We start from the raw sequence: 20,319 nt of genomic DNA, 5'->3' as shown, positions 1-20,319 counted from the left end.
TCATACATGCATGTGGACTTTGTTTTTACCAGACAATGGAAACATTGCATTAAACTAATGTAAATGTATTTACTTTACTTTTTGATACAGGCATATTCTACCAACACTCCACCTTCTTCTTACTGATGAGTGAGTCACAAGGAGTGGTGAATCCATGTATTGTACCCATTGAACCCATAGTCATGTACATTGCTTCTCAGTGTTGCAAATCCTGCTCAACCAAAGCTCACAACGAGTGTTGGGTTCAAAGCAACTATTGAAAGCAAACCATTCTGCTGCAAATCAAAGGTTATTTCTGGGGTTATGGGATGCTAGCAAATGTAAAAGAATAAAATTGTAATGGTTAGAAATATAATCCAAGAGTAGGACATCATAACCTTTTAATTTTACTTTCAATAAGCAGTTGTTTTCATTTTCATAGTAGGTATTATTTTCTCATTACAAAGGTATTAATTTGTTAGATGCAAAACCCATAAAACCATAGCATAGACAGGAACAAAGGAGAAAGCCCCCACCATCCAGAGGTACTCATGTTTCAGAGGCTGGGTCTTTTTGGTCTTCTGTTCTATGAAAATGCTATGTATATATTTATATCAAGAAAAATATCATAGTTTATCAATGTTTTTTCTGTATCCTTAATTTTCCCCCATATCAATCAATATCCTTATAGAGCATTTTAGTTGAATAGCATTTCATACTGCACACATATTACAACTTAACTAATGCTTCAGAGAGAGACTGCATGGATTCCATATGGATTCCCCAAAGTGCAAACAATATTTCCAGTTTGCTTTTCATCAACAGTGGTTTCTTTCTGGCTGACCTGGTGAGAAGAGTGACAACGGAACATGCATCTGGAGAACAAAGATGGTGGGCTGACCTCTGGTGTGCTGGAGATGGAGCTACATCAGTCATCTGCTCCTATGTGTGCTGGTCTGGGAAGGCCAGGGCTGGCGGTACCTGCCACCAGCAACCACAGGCTACTGCAGGGAGTCAACAGGGTAGACCCCACATCCCCCTACTCCAGCAGGGCAACTGGGCAGAGCTGCTTGGCTTCTGTGGACCAGGATTTTGGTTCATTCCTCACAGAGCAGAGGTGAGTTTATAATAGTTTTATCTGGTAAATGTGGAAGCCACACATATTGTGTTTTATGAGTGTAGTTCCCCTATTTTTTGTGGGAAATTTTCAGATATTATACAAGGAATGCAAGAATCTTTCTGTCATTAGATCACTTTCCTGGCCTGTTTCAAATGAATGCTCTTTCTAAAATGTAGCTAACATAACTCCAAAAGATTACAAAAATAGAAAAGAGTTTTTAGCATGAACTTGGAATTTATTATATTATTTTAAGGCATTAAAAGTATTCCATGATTTTAAAAAGCACATGCTGTATCCTTATATGCTTATATATATGTATCTTGAAATATGCTTTATTCCTATAAATGTCAAGTGAATCATTTCAATATTTTTTTCACGTTAGAAAAATCTTGATTTACATTAAAAAAACTTTTGATAAACCCTTAAATATTTACCAAAGTAAAACAATAAATAGGTATAAAAGTGTGCTATAAGTGTCTATTCATACCCATGTAGGGACATACTGGTTACCCTACAGATCTGGGTATCCTGGTCCCTACAGGCAAGAAGTCCTGCTTAACCAGGACCCACGCAGTACCAGTGGTCTAATGTTGAAAAAGGCAAAGATCACAGAAATACATACAAGTGTGGTATATAGCCCTGCCACTTGTCTGAGACTGCCTTCTCAGGTCCTAGCTCTGCATGGCATCTGCTTTGATGCTTGGGAGTTTGCTGTCATCAGCATCTTTGGCTCAAGCTGCTCCGCTGCTGTGTTCCTGTGAATATAGAACGTCGGCACAGTAGGTGTGCGGGGATGGGGAGAGGTACCTGCCCATGAGTGTGCCTCTCTGGAGCTGAGTAGGGGATTGTCAGTGCCTGGCCCACCTGAACCAGTAAAGGGCTGCAGGTATGGTGGGGCTGGGTCCACTTGTCAAAGCATGCGCACAGGGCTACCTAGCCCATGGGAGAGCTTCCCACTGGGCTGGGGTGGGTGGGCAGCTCCCAGCTGTGAGGGCCAGTTTTATTTTGTAAAGGGCTAGAGGAGGCCATTGCCTGTTTGTGTCCCACACCTGGAACTGTGGGGGTGGGGCAGCTCCTTACCTGGGAGGCCCTAGAGAGATAAAATAGGTTGGCCATGGCTCCAAGCCACACTCCACTACCCCAACTGTGCAGGCAGCTAGGAGCAGGCAAAGGAGAAGGGCCTCTCTACCACCACCCACTGCCTCAGGTTGGCTGAGGCTGGGTGTGAGGCTGGCTTTCTCACATTCTCGATTGACTCTAAGTAGATTTACACCTGGAGATAGGAGAGAGCTATGGGCTCCACCTGAGTCAGAGTAAAAGGACAAATCTATATACAACGATATCTCAGAGATTTTCTGATTACGTTCCAGACCACCACAAGAAAGCAGGTATCTCAATAAAGCAACTCAAATGAGTTTTTGGTATCACAGTGAAAATAAAAGTTATGACTACACTATACTGTAGTCTAATAAAGTGTGCAATAGTATTATGTCTACAAAAACAATGTGTATATCTTAATTAACAAATACTTTATTGCTTAAAAATGCTAACCATCAAAGATGGCTGAGAAGTAGGGGAACCTGGATTTCCCTTGTCCCTCAAACACGGCTGTATTGAGGTCAGATCACTTGGAACACCCAGGAAATCAACCTGCGGAGTGGCAGAAGGATCTCCGCAGGTGGAGGGAGACATTGGAGGGATCGAGGTATGTGTATATTAATTGGGGGAGATAAAATGGCATAGGCAAGGTGGGGAGGGAGCCCCTTTTGTGAACAGACAAAAGGGAGAGAAAGAGAGAAGGATTCAGTATCTACTTAGCATTAGAGGAAAACCTCTCCAGACCATGGACTGGGGAATGAGAAATATGGAGAGCGCCGGTTTCCATTTTGCAAACAGCCTTAGGAGCTGAAACTTGGAGGTATGAAAGTGCCCGACTTTCTCTGGACTGGAGCCGGCTGTGTGTGCACGCCTGGCGGGAGAAGGAGCCAGCCCAGGGTGCTGTAGCAATCTCAGGGGCTCACTGGGAGAGAATAGTCCCTTTCTTCCAGTACTGTGGGAAGAGGATTTATTGCCTCCCCAGGACAAAAGACCCTTTGGTGGCAGCCAAAGACCTTTTATCAGCAGGGCTGAGGGGCCCTACAGCTGGACAGGGTCCCCACAGTGCAGGACCGTTTAAGACATCAGGGTTTGAATCCCAGTCGAGTGCCTAGAAGGCGCAGGAGAACTGTGGAGCAGGGCAAGCTAACTGCTATTCTGTGATGGCTGCCTAAGTAGCATGGTTTGAGACACCCGGTTGGGGGAGAGATCGGAGTGTTGGCCATTTTTCTCCCAAACACCAACATGGAGGGACTTCAGGGAAGCAGCACAGCAGTCCACCAGTGGAGGCGGGCTTACACCAAACCCCGCTCCTCCATGCCTGGCAACTGTTTTTCTACTGGAGCTAGACTGAGCCAACGCAGCCAACCTCTCCTCCAGGTCAGCATAGCCACTGGTCCAAGGCACAACCAGACAACTCTTTGTTTTTGTCTGTCTCTCTGTCTGTTGGTTTGTCTGTTTGTTCTTCTATTCTCTCTACCGTCTTCTTTTTTTTCTTTTGGAATCAGGCTCATAGTTTCTGATTTGTTTTTGGTCAATTCATATATATATATATATATATATATATATATATATATATATAATTTTTTTTCTGTTTTTTTTTTTTTTTTTTTTTTTTTTTTGCTGTTTAGTCAGGCATTTTCACTCTTTTTACACCTTTCCAATATCTTCTTTTTCTTTATTTTATTTTCTCTCTCTCTGGATTAAGACTTATACTGTTTAGTCTTCTTTTCTCCCTTTTCATTTTTCTCTTTGTGTGGGATCAGGCTCCCCCCCCACACCCTTTCCTTTTTTTATAGGGCTACTTCAATGAACAAATCAAAGCACAACTGGTTGAAGGTCCAAAAACTCCACCACTACAAGAAAGGAGGAGCTTTGAAGAGGACTGACCAGTGGGATAGAGCAGCCAAAATGCCACAATAGAGTGTATGCAACACACCAAAAAATTCCTGAAGTGCCAGGCCCTGGATAGTGTATGACCCCTACTTAATATAGTAGTACTTCCAGGTACGGGACATATAACAAGCTATTAAAACATGTAAAAGACAGAAACCTAGCCAAAATAATGAAACAGAAGAACTCTCCTCAAAAGAAAATTCAGGAAGAAATGACAGCCAGAGATTTGCTCAAAACAGATATAAACAATATATCTGACAACAATTTAGAATAACAGTCATAAGACTACTAGCTGGGCTTGAAAAAAGCACACAAGACACCAGGGAAAACCTTTCTGCAGACATCAAAGACCTAGGAACTAGTCAGGATAAATTTAAAAATGCTATAACTGAGATGCAAAACAAATGATACAGTGACTGCGAAGATGGAAGAAGCGGAGGAGAGAATAGGTTAAGTAGAAGATAAACTTACAGAAAAAAAGAGGGAAAGGAAATTACTAGAACATGAGGGGAGACTAGGAGAATTAAGTGATTCCAAGAAACTAAAAAATATCCAAATCATAGGAGTCTCAGGAGAAAAAGAGTGAGAAAAAGGGGCAGAAGGTTTATTTCAGCAAAGTATAGCTGAGAACTTCCCTAATCTGGGGAAGGAAACAGGCATACAAGTTCAAGAGGCACAGAGAACTCCCTTCAAACTAACAAACCAGGTCAACGCCATGACATATCATAGTGAAACTTACAAAATACAAAGATTTGAAGGAGAGTTCTGAAAACAGCTAGACACAAAAGGTACTTTTGTGTACTTTATGTGTCTACTACAAGGGTAGACACATGATGTTAGTAGCAGACCTGTCCACTGAAACTTGGCAGGTCAGAAGGAAGTGGCTGGAAATATTCAATGTGCTGAATAGGAAAAATATTCAGCCAAGAATCCTTTATCCAGAAAGTCTGTCCAGAATAAAAGGAGAGATAAAGGCTTTTCCAGACAAACAAAAACTAAAGGAGTTCATGACCACTAAACCAGCCCTGCAGAAAATCCTAAGGCGGACTCTGAATGGGAAGTAGCAGCAAAGACTACAAAGGACCGGAGACATCACCACAATATGAAACTTACAGATAATACAATGGCACTAAATCCATATCTTTCAATCATCACTCTGAATGTAAGTGGACTAAATGTCCCAATAAAAAGACATAGAGTATCAGAATGGATTGAAAAAAGAACAAAATCCATCTATATTCTGCCTACAAGAGACTCATTTGAGACCTAAGGATACCTGCAGATTGAAAGTGAGAACCATCTGTCATGCTACTGGATGTCAAAAGAAAGCTGGAGTAGCCATACTTATATCAGACAAACTAGATTTTATTTATTTATTTATTTATTTATTTATTTATTTATTACTATTTAAAATAATTTTTTTTAACGTTTATTTATTTTTGAGACAGAGAGAGACAGAGCATGAACAGGGGAGGGGCAGAGGGAGAGGGAGACACAGAATCTGAAACAGGCTCCAGGCTCTGAGCTGTCAGCACAGAGCCCGATGCGGGGCTTGAACTCACGGACCGCGAGATCGTGACCTGAGCTGAAGTCGGATGCTTAACCGACCAAGCCACCCAGGCGCCCCTATTTATTACTATTTTTAAAATGTAATTTATTGACAAATTAGTTAATGTACAGTGTATACAGTGTGCTTTTGTTTTTGGGGGTAGATTTCTGTGATTCATGGCTTACATACAACACCTAGCACTCATCCCAACAAGTGCTCTCCTCAATGCCCATCACTCATTTTTCCATCTCCCCCCCATCAAACCTCAGTTTGTTCTCTGTATTTAAGAATCTCTTATGGTTTGCATCCCTCCCTCTCTGTTTGTAACTATTTTTTCTCCTTCCCTTCCCCCATGGTCTTCTGTTAAATTTCTCAAGTTCCACATATGAGTGAAAATGTATCATATCTGTTTTTCTTTGACTGACTTATTTCACTTAGCATAATATGCTCCAGTTCCATCCATGTTGCTGCATATGGAAGGATTTCATTCTTTCTCATTGCCAAATAGTATTCCATTGTATATATATAAACCATATCTTCTTTATCCATTCATCAGTTGATGGACATTTAGGCTTTTTCCATAATTTAGCTGTTGTTGATAACACTGCTATAAGCATTGGGGCACATGTGCCCCTATGAATCAGCACTCCTGTATCCTTTGGATAAATTCCTAGTAGTGCTATTGCTGGTTTATAGGGTAGTTCTATTTTTAATTTTTTTGAGGAACCTGCACACTGTTTTCCAGAGCAGCTGCACCAGTTTGCATTCCCTCCAACAGTGCAAGAGGTTTCCTGTTTCTCCACATCCTCACCAGCATCTGTTGTTTCCTGAGTTATTAATTTTAGCCACTCTGACCAGTGTGAGGTGGTATCTCAGTGTGGTTTTGATTTGTATTTCCCTGATGATGAATGATGTTGAGCATCTTTTCATGTGTCTGTTGGTCATCTAGAGGTCTTCTTTGGAAAAGTGTCTATCTATTCATGTCTTCTTCCCATTTCTTCACTGGATTATTTGTTTTTCGGGTGTTGAGTTTGGTAAATTCCTTATAGATTTTGGATACTAACTCTTTATCCAGTATGTGATTTGCAAATATCTTTTCCCATTCTATCAGTTGCCTTTAGTTTTTTTGATTGTTTCCTTTACTGTGAAGAAGCTTTTTTATGTTGATGATGTCCCAATAGTTCATTTTTGCTTTTAATTCCTTTGCCTTGGAGACATGTTGAGCAAGAAATTGCTGTGTCTGAGTTCAAAGAGGTTGTTGCCTGTTTTCTCCTGTAGGATTTTGATGGTTTCCTGTCTCACATTTAGGTCCTTTACCCATTTTCAATTTATTTTTGTGTATAGTATAAGAAAGTGGTCCAGTTTCATCCTTCTGCATGTTGCTGTCCAGTTCTCAAAGCATCATTTGCTAAAGAGATTGTCTTTTTCCCATTGGATACTCTTTTCTGCTTTATTGAAGATTAGTTGGCCATATATTTGAGGGTCCAATTCTGGGTTCTCTATTCTATTTCATTGATTAATGTGTTTGTTTTTGTGTCAATGATGATTGCAGCTTTGTAGTAGAGGCTAAAGCCAACAAACTAGATTTTAAAACAAAGACTGTAATAAGAGATGAAGAAGGGAATTATATCATAAGTAAGGGGTCTACCCATCAAGGAGAGCTAACAATTGTAAATTTTTCTGCTCCCAATGTCAGGAACACACAAGTTTATAAATCAATTAATCATAAATATAAACAAATGTATAGATAATAATACTGTAATTGTAGGGGATTTTAATACTCTACTTACACAATGGACATATCGTCTAGGCACAAAATCAATAAGGAAACAATAGCTCTGAATGACACATTGGACCAGAGGGATGTAACAGATATATTCAGACTTTTCATCCTAAAGCAGCAGAATACATACTCTTTGTGAGTGCACATGGAACATTCTCCAACATAGATCACATACTGGTTCACAAAACAATCCTCAACAAATATAAAAAGCTTGAGATCATACCATGCATATTATCAGTCACAATGCTATGAAACTTGCAATCAACCACAAGAAAAAATTTGACAAGCCCCAAAATACACAGATGTTAAAAAACATCCTACTAAAGAATGAATGGGTCAACCAGGAAATTAAAGAAGAAATTTAAAAATATATAGAGACAAATGAAAATGAAAAAACAACAGTCCAAACCCTTTGGGATGCAACAAAGGCAATCCTAAGAGGAAAATACATTGCAACTGAGGCCTATCTCAAGAGGCAAGAAAGGTCCTGAATACACAACCTAATCTTACACCTAAAGGAGATAGAAAGTCAGCAGCAAAGAAACCCCAAAGTCAGTAGAATAAGACACATAATAAAGATTAGAACAGAAATAAACAGTATATAATAAAAAATTAGTACAACAGATCAATGAATCTAAGAGTTGTTTTTTTGGAAAGAATAAACAAAATTGATAAACCCCTAGCCAGACTTTTTTTTAATTAAAAGAAATTTAATGTTTATTCATTTTTGAGAAACAGAGAGAGACAGAGAGAGCAGAGAGAGAGGGAGACACAGAATCTGAAGCAGGCTCCAGGATCTGATCTATCAGCACAGAGCCCAATGCAGGGCTTAAACCCATGAACCATGAGATCATGACCTGAGCCAAAGTTGGATGCTTAACTGAGTGAGTCACCCAGGCACACCCCTAGCCAGACTTTTCCAAAAGAAAAATAAAGGACCCAAATAGGTAAAGTCATGAATGAAATAGGAGAGATCACAACCAATACCACAGAAATACAAACAATTATGAGAGAATACTATGAAAAATTATATGCCAAAAAAACTCGACAATATTGAAGAACAGACAAATTCCTAGATAGTCACAAACCATCAAACCTCAAACAGAAAGAAATAGAACATTTGAACAGACCCATAACCAGTGAAGAAATTGAATTGGTAATCAAAAATTGTCCCCCAAAATAAGATTACTGGACCAGATTGAATTCTACCAGACATTTAAAGCAGAGTTAATACCTATTCTTCTCAAGCTGTTCCAGAAAGTGGAAATGGAAGGAAAGCTTCAAGACTCATTCTATGAAGCGAGAATTACCTTGATTCCGAAACCAGACAAGACCCCACTAAAAAGAATAATGAAAGCCCAATATCCCTGATGGAATTGGGCAGAAATTCTCAACAAGATACTAGCAAATCTAATTAAACAGTACATTAAAAGAATTATTCACTATGATCAAGTGGGATTCGTTCCTGGGCTGCAGGACTGGTTCAATATTCACAAATCAACCAACATTATAGGTCACATTAATAGAAGAAGGAATAAGAACCATATGATCCTGTCAATAGATGCAGAAAAAGCATTTGAGGGGTGCCTGAATGGCTCAGCTGGTTGAATGTCCGACTTCAGGTCATGATATCATGGCTCGTGAGTTGGAGCCCTGTATCAGAGTCACCACTGCCAGTGTGGAGCCAGCTTTGGATCCTCCGTCCCCTTCTCTCTCTGGTCCCATCCCCACTCATGCTTTCTGTCTCTCAAGAATAAATAAACACTAAAAAAAGAAAAAGCATTTGACAGAATACGGTATCCATTCTTAATAAAAACCCTCAAGAACGTTGGGATAGAAGGAATATACCTTAATATCATAAAAGCCATATATTAAAGGCCCACCATTGATCTCATCCTCAATGAGGAAAAACTGAGGGCTTTCTCTAGATCAGAAACATGACAGGGAGTCCACTCTCACCACTGTTATTTAACATAGTGTTGGAAGTCCTAGCCTCAACAATCAGACAACAAAACAAAATAAAAGGCATCCAAATTGGCAAAGAAGAAGTCAAACTGTTACTCTTCACAGATGACATGGAAAACCCAAAAGGCTCCACCAAAAAACTGCTAGAGCTGATACAAGAATTCAGTACAGGTGCAGGATATAAAATCAATCTACAGAAATCAGTTGCATTTCTATACACCAATAATGAAGCAACAGAAAGAGATATCAGGGAATTGATCCCTTTACAATTGCATCAAAAAACCATAAAGTACCTAGGAATAAACCTAACCAAAGAGGTAAAAGATCTGTACACTGGAGACTATAGAAAGCTTGTGAAAGAAATTGAAGAAGACGCAAAGAAAAGGGAAAACAGTCCATGCTCCTAGATTGGAAGAACAAATATTGTTAAAATGTTGACACTACCCAAAGCAATCTACACACTCAATGCAATCCCTATGAAAATAACACCAGCATTCTTCATAGAGCTAGAACAATCCTAAAATTTGTATGGAACCACAAAATACCCCAAATAGCCAAAGTAATGTTGAAAAGAAAAACCAAAGCTGGATGCATCATTATCCCAGGCTTTAGCCTTTATTACAAAGATGGAATCATCAAGACAGTATGGTATTGGCACAAAAACAGACACATAGATCAATGGAATAGATCTGTGGATCTATTGGAATAGAATCTATGTATCTGTGTGGAATAGAATAGAGAACCCAGAAATGGACCTACAAATGTATGACCAACTAGTCTTCAATAGAGTAGGAAAGAGTATCCAATGGTAAAAAGATAATCTCTTTAGCAAATGGTGCTTGGAAAACTGGACAGCAACATGCAGAAGAATGAAACTGGACCACTTTATTACACCATACACAAAAATAAATTGAAAATGGATGAAAGACCTAAATGTGAGACAGGAAACCATCAAAATCCTACAGGAGAAAACAGGCAGCAACCTCTTTGACCTCGGCTGCAGCAACTTCTTACTTGACATGTCTCTGAAGGCAAGGGAAATAAAAGTAAAAATGAACTATTGGGACCTCATAAAGATAAAAAAAATCTTCACAGTGAAGGAAACAATCAACAAAACTCAAAGGCAACTGATGGAATAGTAGAAGATATTTGCAATTGACATATAGGAAAAAGTGTTAGTGCCAAAAATCTATAAAGAACTTACCAAACTCAACACCTGAAAAACAAATAATCCAGTGAGGAAGTTGGCAGAAGACATGAATAGACACTTTTCCAAAGAAGACATCCAGATGGCCAACAGACACATGAAAAGATGCTCAACATCGCTCATCATCAGGAAAACACAAATAAAAACCACACTGAGATACCACCTCACACCAGTCAGAGTGGCTAAAATTAACAACTCAGGAAACAAGAGATGTTGGAGAGGATGTGGAGAAAGGGGAACCCTCATGCACTGCTGGTGGGAATGCAGTGTGGCGCAGCCACTCTGGAAAACAGTGTGGAGGTTCCTCAAAGAATCAAAAATAGCAGACTACACTGTATGTTAACTAACTTGAGAATAAATTTTTAAAAATGCTTACCATCATCTGAGCTTTTACAAGTTCTAATAGCCAATTACAAATCACCATAACAAATATCATAGTAGTGGAAAATTTGAAATATTGCAGGGACACCTGGGTGGCTCAGTCAGTTGAGTGTCCTACTCCTGATTTTGGGTCAAGTCCTGATCCATGGTTCGTAGGATCTAGCCCCATGTCAGGCTCCTTTATGATAGCGTGGAGACTGCTTGGGATTCTTTCTGTTGGGAAAATGGTACCAATAGACCTTCTCCTCACAGGGTTGCCACAAATTTTCAATCTGTAAATAATGCAATATTTGCAATGCCCAGTAAAAGGAAGCACAATAAAACAAGGTATGCCTGTAAGTTATTTAGAGGCTGTGACAGGAAAGAAAATGGAGGCAGTTCCTGCTTTATGCATGTAAGGTCAGCTGTTCAATAAACTGAGTATTAATACTTATAATCTTGAAAGTCAGGATAAGTAAGAAATGACAAAGGCTGAGAATGAAAGAGACCAATAACAGACAAAACTCATTTAGGAAGAGACTGGTCAAAAGCACTGGAAGGGTTGGGACATTAGGATGGTCCCAGCCAGTATGTAAAGGGGATGAAAAGCTAATGAGCTTTTAATTTACAGAGTAAGACATTGAAGTGGGTAACAGTCTGCACAACTAGGAGAGTATTTTTACAAATTCTTTTACCTTCAGTGTACCAGGAGGCAACCTGGAGACACACATTGTGGGCTTCACAGGCAGGAGGTCTTGTCCTTTGGGACCTGATTCCAGGTACAGTAGGATGGAGAGCATGAGGAGGGTGTGCTCAGGGCTCAGGAAGGTCAGTTGGGATGTACCAGCAGCTGCCTGAGGATTGGAGAAAACTTGGGGGACAAAAGAAGGCCTCTGTGCAGCTCTCTCAACCCTTCTGTCCCCACATGGTGAGGATAGAGCCCAGAAATTTCTACCCTCCTCAACAGGGGGACAAACAGAAGGAAGTATCTAGGGAGCTAGTCTGGGGACCTCTTCATCAGGGCAAAGGGCCAGACCTCAGGGATGCAGGGATGGTCCATAGGTTTAGGGTAAGGGAGGTGAGAGTAGGTGGAAGCCAGGAGACAACAGCCATAGATGAGGACAGGTCCCAGGGATGGTAGAGATGAGCACTCATGAGCCACAACTTCCCCTGTAGAGCTTCTAGGAGAGGGAGCAACAGCAACTAGGAAACCTATAGGGGCAGCTCACAAAAGACCCAGGAGAATGGATGTTGGCTAGTCCTCCTGTGGTGTGAGCCCTTAGGACAAGGATCAGATTGGTGTAAGTATGGAGGGTGTAGTCCATCCTCACTTGTGCACTTAGGTGAGTTCCTCAAACAGCATGCTCTTCCTGGGCAGGGATGTGCTGGTGTTGTCTGGTTGCCCCAGATGCATCTCTTTTTAAAGGTTATTCAAGGGCTTCATTACATTTTGCAATTCTTGTTTCATGAAAATAAGTATAAAATGAAGAGATGTGTTCACGTGGGTAATAAAACACAGAGGTCTTTCAAACCTAATATAGGTAAGGCAGGATGGAAATCACTGGATATGCAAACAAACAAAAAAAGCAAACCAACTCTTTACCTCAGAGAATTGAAAACTTATTAACTGTTATAGGTTTGTGAAGAGAATGAAACTAAAGAATGCTATGGATAAGCTACAAATACATTGCTTAATATTGTGTTGAAAAGGTAATTTGGGATTTCATATTTTTTAACTCTCTGAGAACAGTCCTCTTGCAACCTGTTCATTTTCTGTTAATTCTGAACAGAAGGGAAGCAGGCAGACGTTTGTAGAGTGTTGCACCCCTTTTGTCCTTTGACTTCCAGCAAGTCTAGGGGCAGTTTCTCAAATCAGCTATACGACCTGTGTACAAACTGGTTAGTAAGTGTTTTCTTAAAACTATTAAAATCTTTGTGAAACAAGGCAGGGTATAGATAATGTGACTATCTACCTGGAGTTAGTGTTAGATCCCACAAGTTAAGGGCTCAGTTCCACAAAACTGTCCCCACTTTAGATGCCAATTGTAAGTACTAGGTATCCTGCACTTCTATCTGATTGGCTATTAATTGTGGGTTCTCATGACCCCCTCCTTAGGCTTGATAATTTGCGAGAATGACTCCTAGAACTTAGGAACAGACTTTACTTATGCTTACTGGTTTACTGTAAAGGATGCAACTCAGGAAAGGCCGAGTGGAAGATATGGATAAAGCAAGATGTGGGGTTAGGAGTGGCATAGTGTTTCCATACTCTCTCCACATGCACCAATTTCCCAGTATCTTGATGCATTTACCAACTCGGAAGTTCTTCCAATCTGTCTTTTAGAAATTTTTTTAAATTTTAGTTTTTTAATTTACATCCGCATTAGTTAGCATGTAGTGAACAATGATTTCAGGAGTAGATTCCTTAATCCCCCTTACCCATTTAGCCAATCTCCCCTCCCACAACCCCCCCAGTAACCCTCTGTTTGTTCTCCATATTTAAGAGTCTCTGATGTTTTGTCCCCCTCCCTATTTTTATATTATTTTTGTTTCCCTTCCCTTATGTTCATCTGTTTTGTCTCTTAAAGTCCTCATATGAGTGAAGTCATATGATTTTCGTCTTTCTCTGACTAATTTCATTTAGCAGAATACCCTCTAGTTCCATCCACGTAGTTGCAAATGGCAAGATTTCATTCTTTTTGATTGCCGAGTAATACTCCATTGTATATATATATATACCACATCTTCTTTATCCATTCATCCATCAATGGACATTTTAGGCTCTTCCCATACTTTGGCTGTTGCTGATAGTGCTGCTATAAACATTGGGGTGCATGTGTCCCTTCAAAACAGCATACCTGTATCCCTTGGATAAATACCTAGTAGTGGAATTGCTGGGTCGTAGGGTAGTTCTATTTTTAATTTTTTGAGGAACCTCCATACTGTTTTCCAGAGTGGCTGCACCACTGTTGCATTCCCACCAACAATGCAAAGGAGATCCTCTTCTCCGCATCCTCGCCAACACCTGTTGTTGCCTGAGTTGTTAATGTTAGCCGTTCTGACACGTGTAAGGCGGTATGTCATTGTGGTTTTGATTTGTATTTCCCTGATGATGAGTGATGTAGAGCATCTTTTCATGTGTCGGTTAGCCATCTGGATGTCTTCTTTGGAGAAGTGTCTATTCATGTATTTTGCTGATTTCTTCACTGGGTTCTTTGGTTTTTGGGTGTTGAGTTTAATAGGTTCTTTATAGATTTTGGATACTAACCCTTTATCTGATATGTCGTTTGCAAATATCTTCTCCCATTCTGTCGGTTGCTTTGTAGTTTTGCTGATTGTTTCCTTCGCTGTGCAGAAGATTTTTATTTTGATGAGGTCCCAGTAGTTCATTTTCGCTTTCGTTTTCCTTGCCTCCAGAGACGTGTTGAGTAAGAAGTTGCTGTGGCCAAGATCAAAGAGGTTTCTGCCTGCTTTCTTCTTGAGGATTTTGATGGCTTCCTGTCTTACATTGAGGTCTTTCATCCATTTTGAGTTTATTTTTGTGTCTGGTGTAAGAAAGTGGTCCAGGTTCATTCTTCTGCATGTCGCTGTCAAGTTTTCCCAGCACCACCTGCTGAAGAGACTGTTTTTATTCCATTGGATATTCTTTCCTGCTTTCTCAAAGATTAGTTGGTCATACGTTTGTGGGTCCGTTTCTGGGTTCTCTATTCTGTTCCATTGATCTGAGTGTCTGTTCTTGTGCCAGCACCATACTGTCTTGCTGATTACAGCTTTGTAGTATAGCTTGAAGTCCGGGATTGTGATGCCTCCTGCTTTGGTTTTCTTTTTCAAGATTGCTTTGGCTATTCGGGGTCTTTTCTGGTTCCATACACATTTTAGGATTATTTGTTAGAACAAATAATCTGCGAAGAATGCTGGTGTCATATTGATAGAGATTGCATTGACTATGTAGATTGCTTTGGGAAGTATCGACATTTTGACAATATTTGTTCTTCCTATCCAGGAGCATAGAATCTTTTTCCTTTTTTTTTTTTTTTTTTGCATCTTCTTCAATTTCTTTCATAAGCTTTCTATAGTTTTCAATGTATAGATTTTTCACCTCTTTGGTTAGATTTATTCCTAGGTGTTTTATGGGTTTTGGTGCAATTGTAAATGGGATCGATTCCTTGATTTCTCTTTCTGTTGCTTCATTGTCAGTGAATAGGAATGCAACCGATTTCTGTGCATTGATTTTATGTCCTGCAACTTTGATGAATTCATGAATCAGTTCTAGCAGTTTTGTGGTGGCATCTTTGGGGTTTTCCATATAGAGTATCATGTCATCTGCAAAGAGTGAAAGTTTGACCTCCTCCTGGCCGATTTGGATGCCTTTTATTTCTTTGTGTTGTCTAATTGCAGAGGCTAAGACTTCCAGTACTATGTTGAATAACAGTGGCGAGAGTGGACATCCCTGTCTTGTTCCTGACCTTAGGGGGAAAACTCTCAGTTTTTCCCCACTGAGGATGATATTAGCGTTGGGTCGTTTTTATGTGGCTTTTATGATCTTGAGGTATGATCCTTCTATCCCTGCTTTCTTGAGGGTTTTTAATCAAGAAAGGATGGTGTATTTTGTCAAATACTTTTTCTGCATCTATTGAGAGGATCATATGGTTCTTGTCCTTTCTTTTATTGATGTGATGAATCACCTTAATTGTTTTGTGGATATTGAACCAGACCTGCATCCCAGGTATAAATCCCACTTGGTCGTGGTGAATAATTTTTTTAAGGTATTGTTGGATCTGATTGGCTAATATCTTGTGGAGGATTTTTGCATCCAGGTTCATCATGGAAATTGGTCTGTAGTTCTCCTTTTTAGTGGGGGGTCTCTGTCTGGTTTTGGAATCAGGGTAATGCTGGCTTCATAGAAAGAGTTTGGAAGTTTTCCTTCCATTTCTACTTTTTGGAACAGCTTCAAGAGAATAGGTGTTAACTCTTCCTTAAATGTTTGGTTGAATTCCCCTGGAAAGCCATCTGGCTCTGGACTCTTGGTTTTTGGCAGATTTTGACTACTAATTCAATTTCTTTACTGGTTATGGGTCTGTTCAAATTTTCTATTTCTTCCTTGGTTTCAGTTTTGGTGGTGTATATGTTTCTGGAATTTGTCCATTTTTGCCCATTTTATTGGCATATAATTGCTTATAATGTTCTCTTATTGTTGTTTTTATTTCTGCTGTGTTGGTTGTGATCTCTCCTCTTTCATTCTTGATTTTATTTATTTAGGTCCTTTCCTTTTTCTTTTTGATCAAACTGGCTAGTGGTTTATCAATTTTGTTATTCTTTCAAAGAACCAGCTTCTGGTTTCATTGATCTGTTCTACTGTTTGTTTTGTTTCGATAGCATTAATTTCTGCTCTAATCTTTATTATTTCCTGTCTTCTGCTGGTTTTGTTTTTTATTTGCTGTTCTTTTTCCAGCTCTTTAAGGCGTAGGGTTATGTTGTGTATCTGAGATCTTCCATCCTTCTTTAGGAAGGCCTGGATTGCTATATACTTTCCTCTTATGACTGCCTTTGCTGTGTCCCAGAGGTTTTGGGTTGTGGTGTTATCATTTTCATTGGCTTCCATGAACTTTTTAATTTCCTCTTTAACTTCTTGGTTAGCCCATTCATTCTTTAGTAGGATGTGGTTTCGACTCCAAGTATTTGTTACCGTTTCAAATTTTTTCTTGTGGTTGGTTTTGAGTTTCATAGCCTTGTAGTCTGAAATTATGCACGGTATGATCTCAATGTTTTTGTATTTGTTGAGCGCTGATTTGTGTCCTGGTATTTGGTCTGTTCTGGAGAATGTTCCATGTGCACTGGAGAAGAATGTATATTCTGGTGCTTTGGGATGAAATATTCTGAATATATCTGTTAAGTCCATCTGGTCCAGTGTGTCATTCAAAGCCATTGTTTCCTTGTTGATTTTTTTGACTAGATGATCTGTCCATTGCTGTGAGTGGGGTGTTGAAGTTCCCTACTATTATAGTATTACTATCAATGAGATTCTTTATGTTTGTGATTAATTGATTTATACATTTGGGTGCTTTCACATTTGGCGCTTAAGTGTTTAAAATTGTTAGGTCTTCTTGGTGGATAGACCCCTTGATTATGATATAATGCCCTTCTGCATCTCTTGATACAGTCTTTATTTTGAAGTCTAGACTTTGTGATGTAAGTATGGCTACTCTGGCTTTCTTTTGTTTACCATTAGCATGATAGATGGTTCTCCATCCCTGTACTTTCAATCTGAAGGTGTCTTTAGGTCTAAAGTGGGTATCTTGTAAATAGCATATAGGTGGATCTTGTTTTCTTATCCATTCTGTTACCCTATGTCTTTTGATTGGAGCATTGAGTCTATTGATGTTTAGAGTGAGTACTGAAAGATACGAATTTATTGCCCTTATGTTGCTTGTACAGTTGAAGTTTCTGGTGGTGTTCTGGTCCTTTCTAAGTTTTGTTGCTTTTGGTATTTATTTATGTATGTGTGTATGTATGTATGTATGTATGTTTGCATTTTTTCATCTTTTCTCCTCTCAGAGAGTCCCGCTTAAAATTTCTTGCAGGGCTGGTTTAGTGGTCACACACTCCTTTAATTTTTGTTTGTCTGGGAAACTTTTTATCTCTCCTTCTATTTTGAATGACAGCCTTGTTGGATACAGAATTCTTGGCTGCATATTTTTCCAATTCAGCACATTGAATATATCCTGCCACTCCTTTCTGGCCTGCCAAGTTTCTGTGGATATGCCTGCTGCAAACCTAATCTGTCTTCCCTTGTAGGTTAAGGACTTTTTTTCCTTTGCTTCTTCCAAGATTCTCTCCTTGCCTGAGTATTTTGTGAATATGAGTATGATATGCCTTGTTGATGGTCGGTTTTTGTTGAATATAATGGGAGTCCTCTGTGCTTCCTGGATTTGGTGTCTGTGTCTTTACCCAGGTTAGGAAAGTTTTCTGGTATGATTTGCTCCTGTAACCCTTCTATCCCCACTTCTCTCTCTACCTTTTCTGGGACACCTATGGTTCTGATGTTGTTCCTTTTTAATGAGTCACTGATTTCTCTAATTCTTAAATTGTGCTATTTTGCCTTAATCACCCTCTTTTTTCTGCATTATTCTCCATATGTTTGTCCTCTATATCGCTGATTATCTGTTCTGCCTCATCTATCCTTGCTGCTGTGGCATCCATTCTATATTGCAGCTCAGTTACAGCATATTTTATGTCATCCTGACTAGCTTTTACTTCTTTTATGTCTGCAGAAAGGGATTTTAATCTATTTTGACTCCAGCTAGCATTCTTATTATCATGATTCTAAATTCTGGTTCAGACAACTTGCTTGTATCTGTGTTTGTTGAGTCCCTGGCTGTCGTTTCTTTCTGTTCTTTCTTTTAGGGTGAATTCCTTCATTTCGTCATTTTGAAGGGAGAAAAGGAATTAATGGGGTAAAAAAAATTAAAAAAATAAAATGAAAAAATATTAAAATTAAAAAAATTACAAACAAACACACACACAAAATCGAATAAATGATGCTAGATTCTAGGTGTGTTTTGGTCTGGGTGTTGAAAGGGGCTTGACAGATTAGTGAAAAAAGGTGAAAGAAAAAGAAGGAAATTAGTTAACAATGTGAAAAAATGAATACACTGATGTAGACTAAAGTGAAATTATGTAATTAAAATAGAATTTGAAAAAATTTACACAAAAGTGAAAAATATTGTAGAAAATATTAAAGGAAACATTAAAAAAATTGAAAATAAAAATGAATTTTTTCTCTTTATTCAAGGAAAAGAAAAGAAACGAAAAAGAGAAAATAGAAAAAAGAAACAAAAAAAGAAAGAAATTGAATAGATGGACCAGCAAACAGACTGAAATACGATTAAAATTACTTCGTTTTCCCCTAGAAGTCAAACTATGAATCGCTTTTATAGTCCATAAACTAAGCAGGTGGAGAGACTGGTGCTCCTGAAGAGCGAGGTTGGCCCAGTTAGGCGGGGCTTAGTGTAATGGCTCTGTTCTCCACTAGATGGCACTGCTTAGCTTACTGGGGTGGATTGTTGTGGTGCTTGTAGGTGTGTATGTGCATGCGTGGGAGCAGTGAATATGGCCTCACCCAGCTACTCAGTCTCTAGTATCTGTTCTCCCTGATCAGCAATCATGCACCTGTCCTTTATCTTCAGCTTCCATCCACTCCCTGCTTTTACACAGTCTGTGACCAAGTCCCAGACAGCACCTCTCTCCTGAGTTTTGTCTCAGATGCAGTTGTTTCTCCCGACCCCTTACTTTTGATGGACTGTGGCTTTGACTGGTTCTGCCCTTCTGCAGAAGGGTCTCACCGAGCAATGGCCAGGTGCTGGTCGTCCCCAGGAACGTTTGTGGGACTGGGTTGCTGCTGATGCCCAGAGACTGTGGCCGGTTGCCAGCCCGCCCCAGAAAAAGTTCTTGAGATAGTGTAGCAGCAGCCTTTCAGTTATTATGGAAAATCACAGCACACATCTGGCACCAGGCTTCACCCTAATGACATTGTTCCAGCACCAGCGAATGTGGTTGTTCTCCCAGGTCCACTGGAGCCTTGCCTTTGGAGGACCCACACAGCCTCCATCAGGTGTCCTTCTAGGAGGGGAACCGCCTCTCCCCATGTGGTCTGAAGAACCCGGACTCCACTCTGCTCCTGGGGATTTGCCCTTCCACCAGAGCACTGCCAGGTATTGAGCTGTGGAGTTTCAGACTTTGAGCTTCCCCTGTTCATAGTCTGAATGGAATTTAAACCCTCTCCTTTCTCCTTTCTCCCTTTTTAGTTCAGTCTTGTGGCTACTTCCACTTTTCCGCTTTTTCTCCAGCTGCATTTGGTGGGAAGCGCTTTTCCCATATCCCCCCCCCCCATCTCTGTCCTCTCTCTGCATGCAAAAGTGGCTCCCTGCCCTCCATGGCTTCTCTTTCCCCCAGTTCACCTCTCTGTGCCACATACCTGCTGATTTCTGTGGTTCAGGTGGAGCAGATTGTTGTGTTAATCTTCAGATCAGTTTTCTAGGTGTGCAGGATGGTTTAGTGCTGGTCTGGCTGTATTTCATGGACGTGAGACACACAAAAAACTTCATGATGTTCTACCATCTTAGCTCCTCCTCCCCATTTTTTTTAAAACAGAGATTATGTAGGCACCATTGATTAAATCATTGACAGTTGGTGATTGGATTCAATCTTCAGTCCTTCTCTTTCTTTCCACTGAGCTAGACTTCCTCTGAGTTAGGGATCAACTTGAGGTAAAGTTTAAGTTTTTCTCAGGAATTTTCTGGTCATTTGTCTGGTCTGAGTATGTGTGTGGCCTTTTAGATTCCCTTGTATTCATGGCTGCTTTTGAA

The 20,319-nt window shown here is 39.8% G+C and overlaps 1 protein-coding gene across 1 annotated transcript in view; it reads left to right on the top strand.

Annotated features, from left to right (window-relative positions):
* Nucleotides 1–848: 848 nt before the first annotated feature.
* OCA2 (OCA2 melanosomal transmembrane protein) overlaps nt 849–20,319 on the top strand; it is a 471,457-nt gene continuing 451,986 nt past the window's right edge. Inside the window, exon 1 of the mRNA XM_007098939.3 lies at nt 849–1,096. Within this exon, the coding sequence (XP_007099001.1) occupies nt 849–1,096 (248 nt within the window). The remainder of the gene's footprint in view (nt 1,097–20,319) is intronic.

This window comes from Panthera tigris, chromosome B3 (assembly GCF_018350195.1).
Source record: "Panthera tigris isolate Pti1 chromosome B3, P.tigris_Pti1_mat1.1, whole genome shotgun sequence".
Classification (NCBI taxonomy): Eukaryota; Metazoa; Chordata; class Mammalia; order Carnivora; family Felidae; genus Panthera; species Panthera tigris.
The sequence above is the reverse complement of the archived record's forward strand: the minus strand, read 5'-3'. Positions and strand labels throughout refer to the sequence as shown.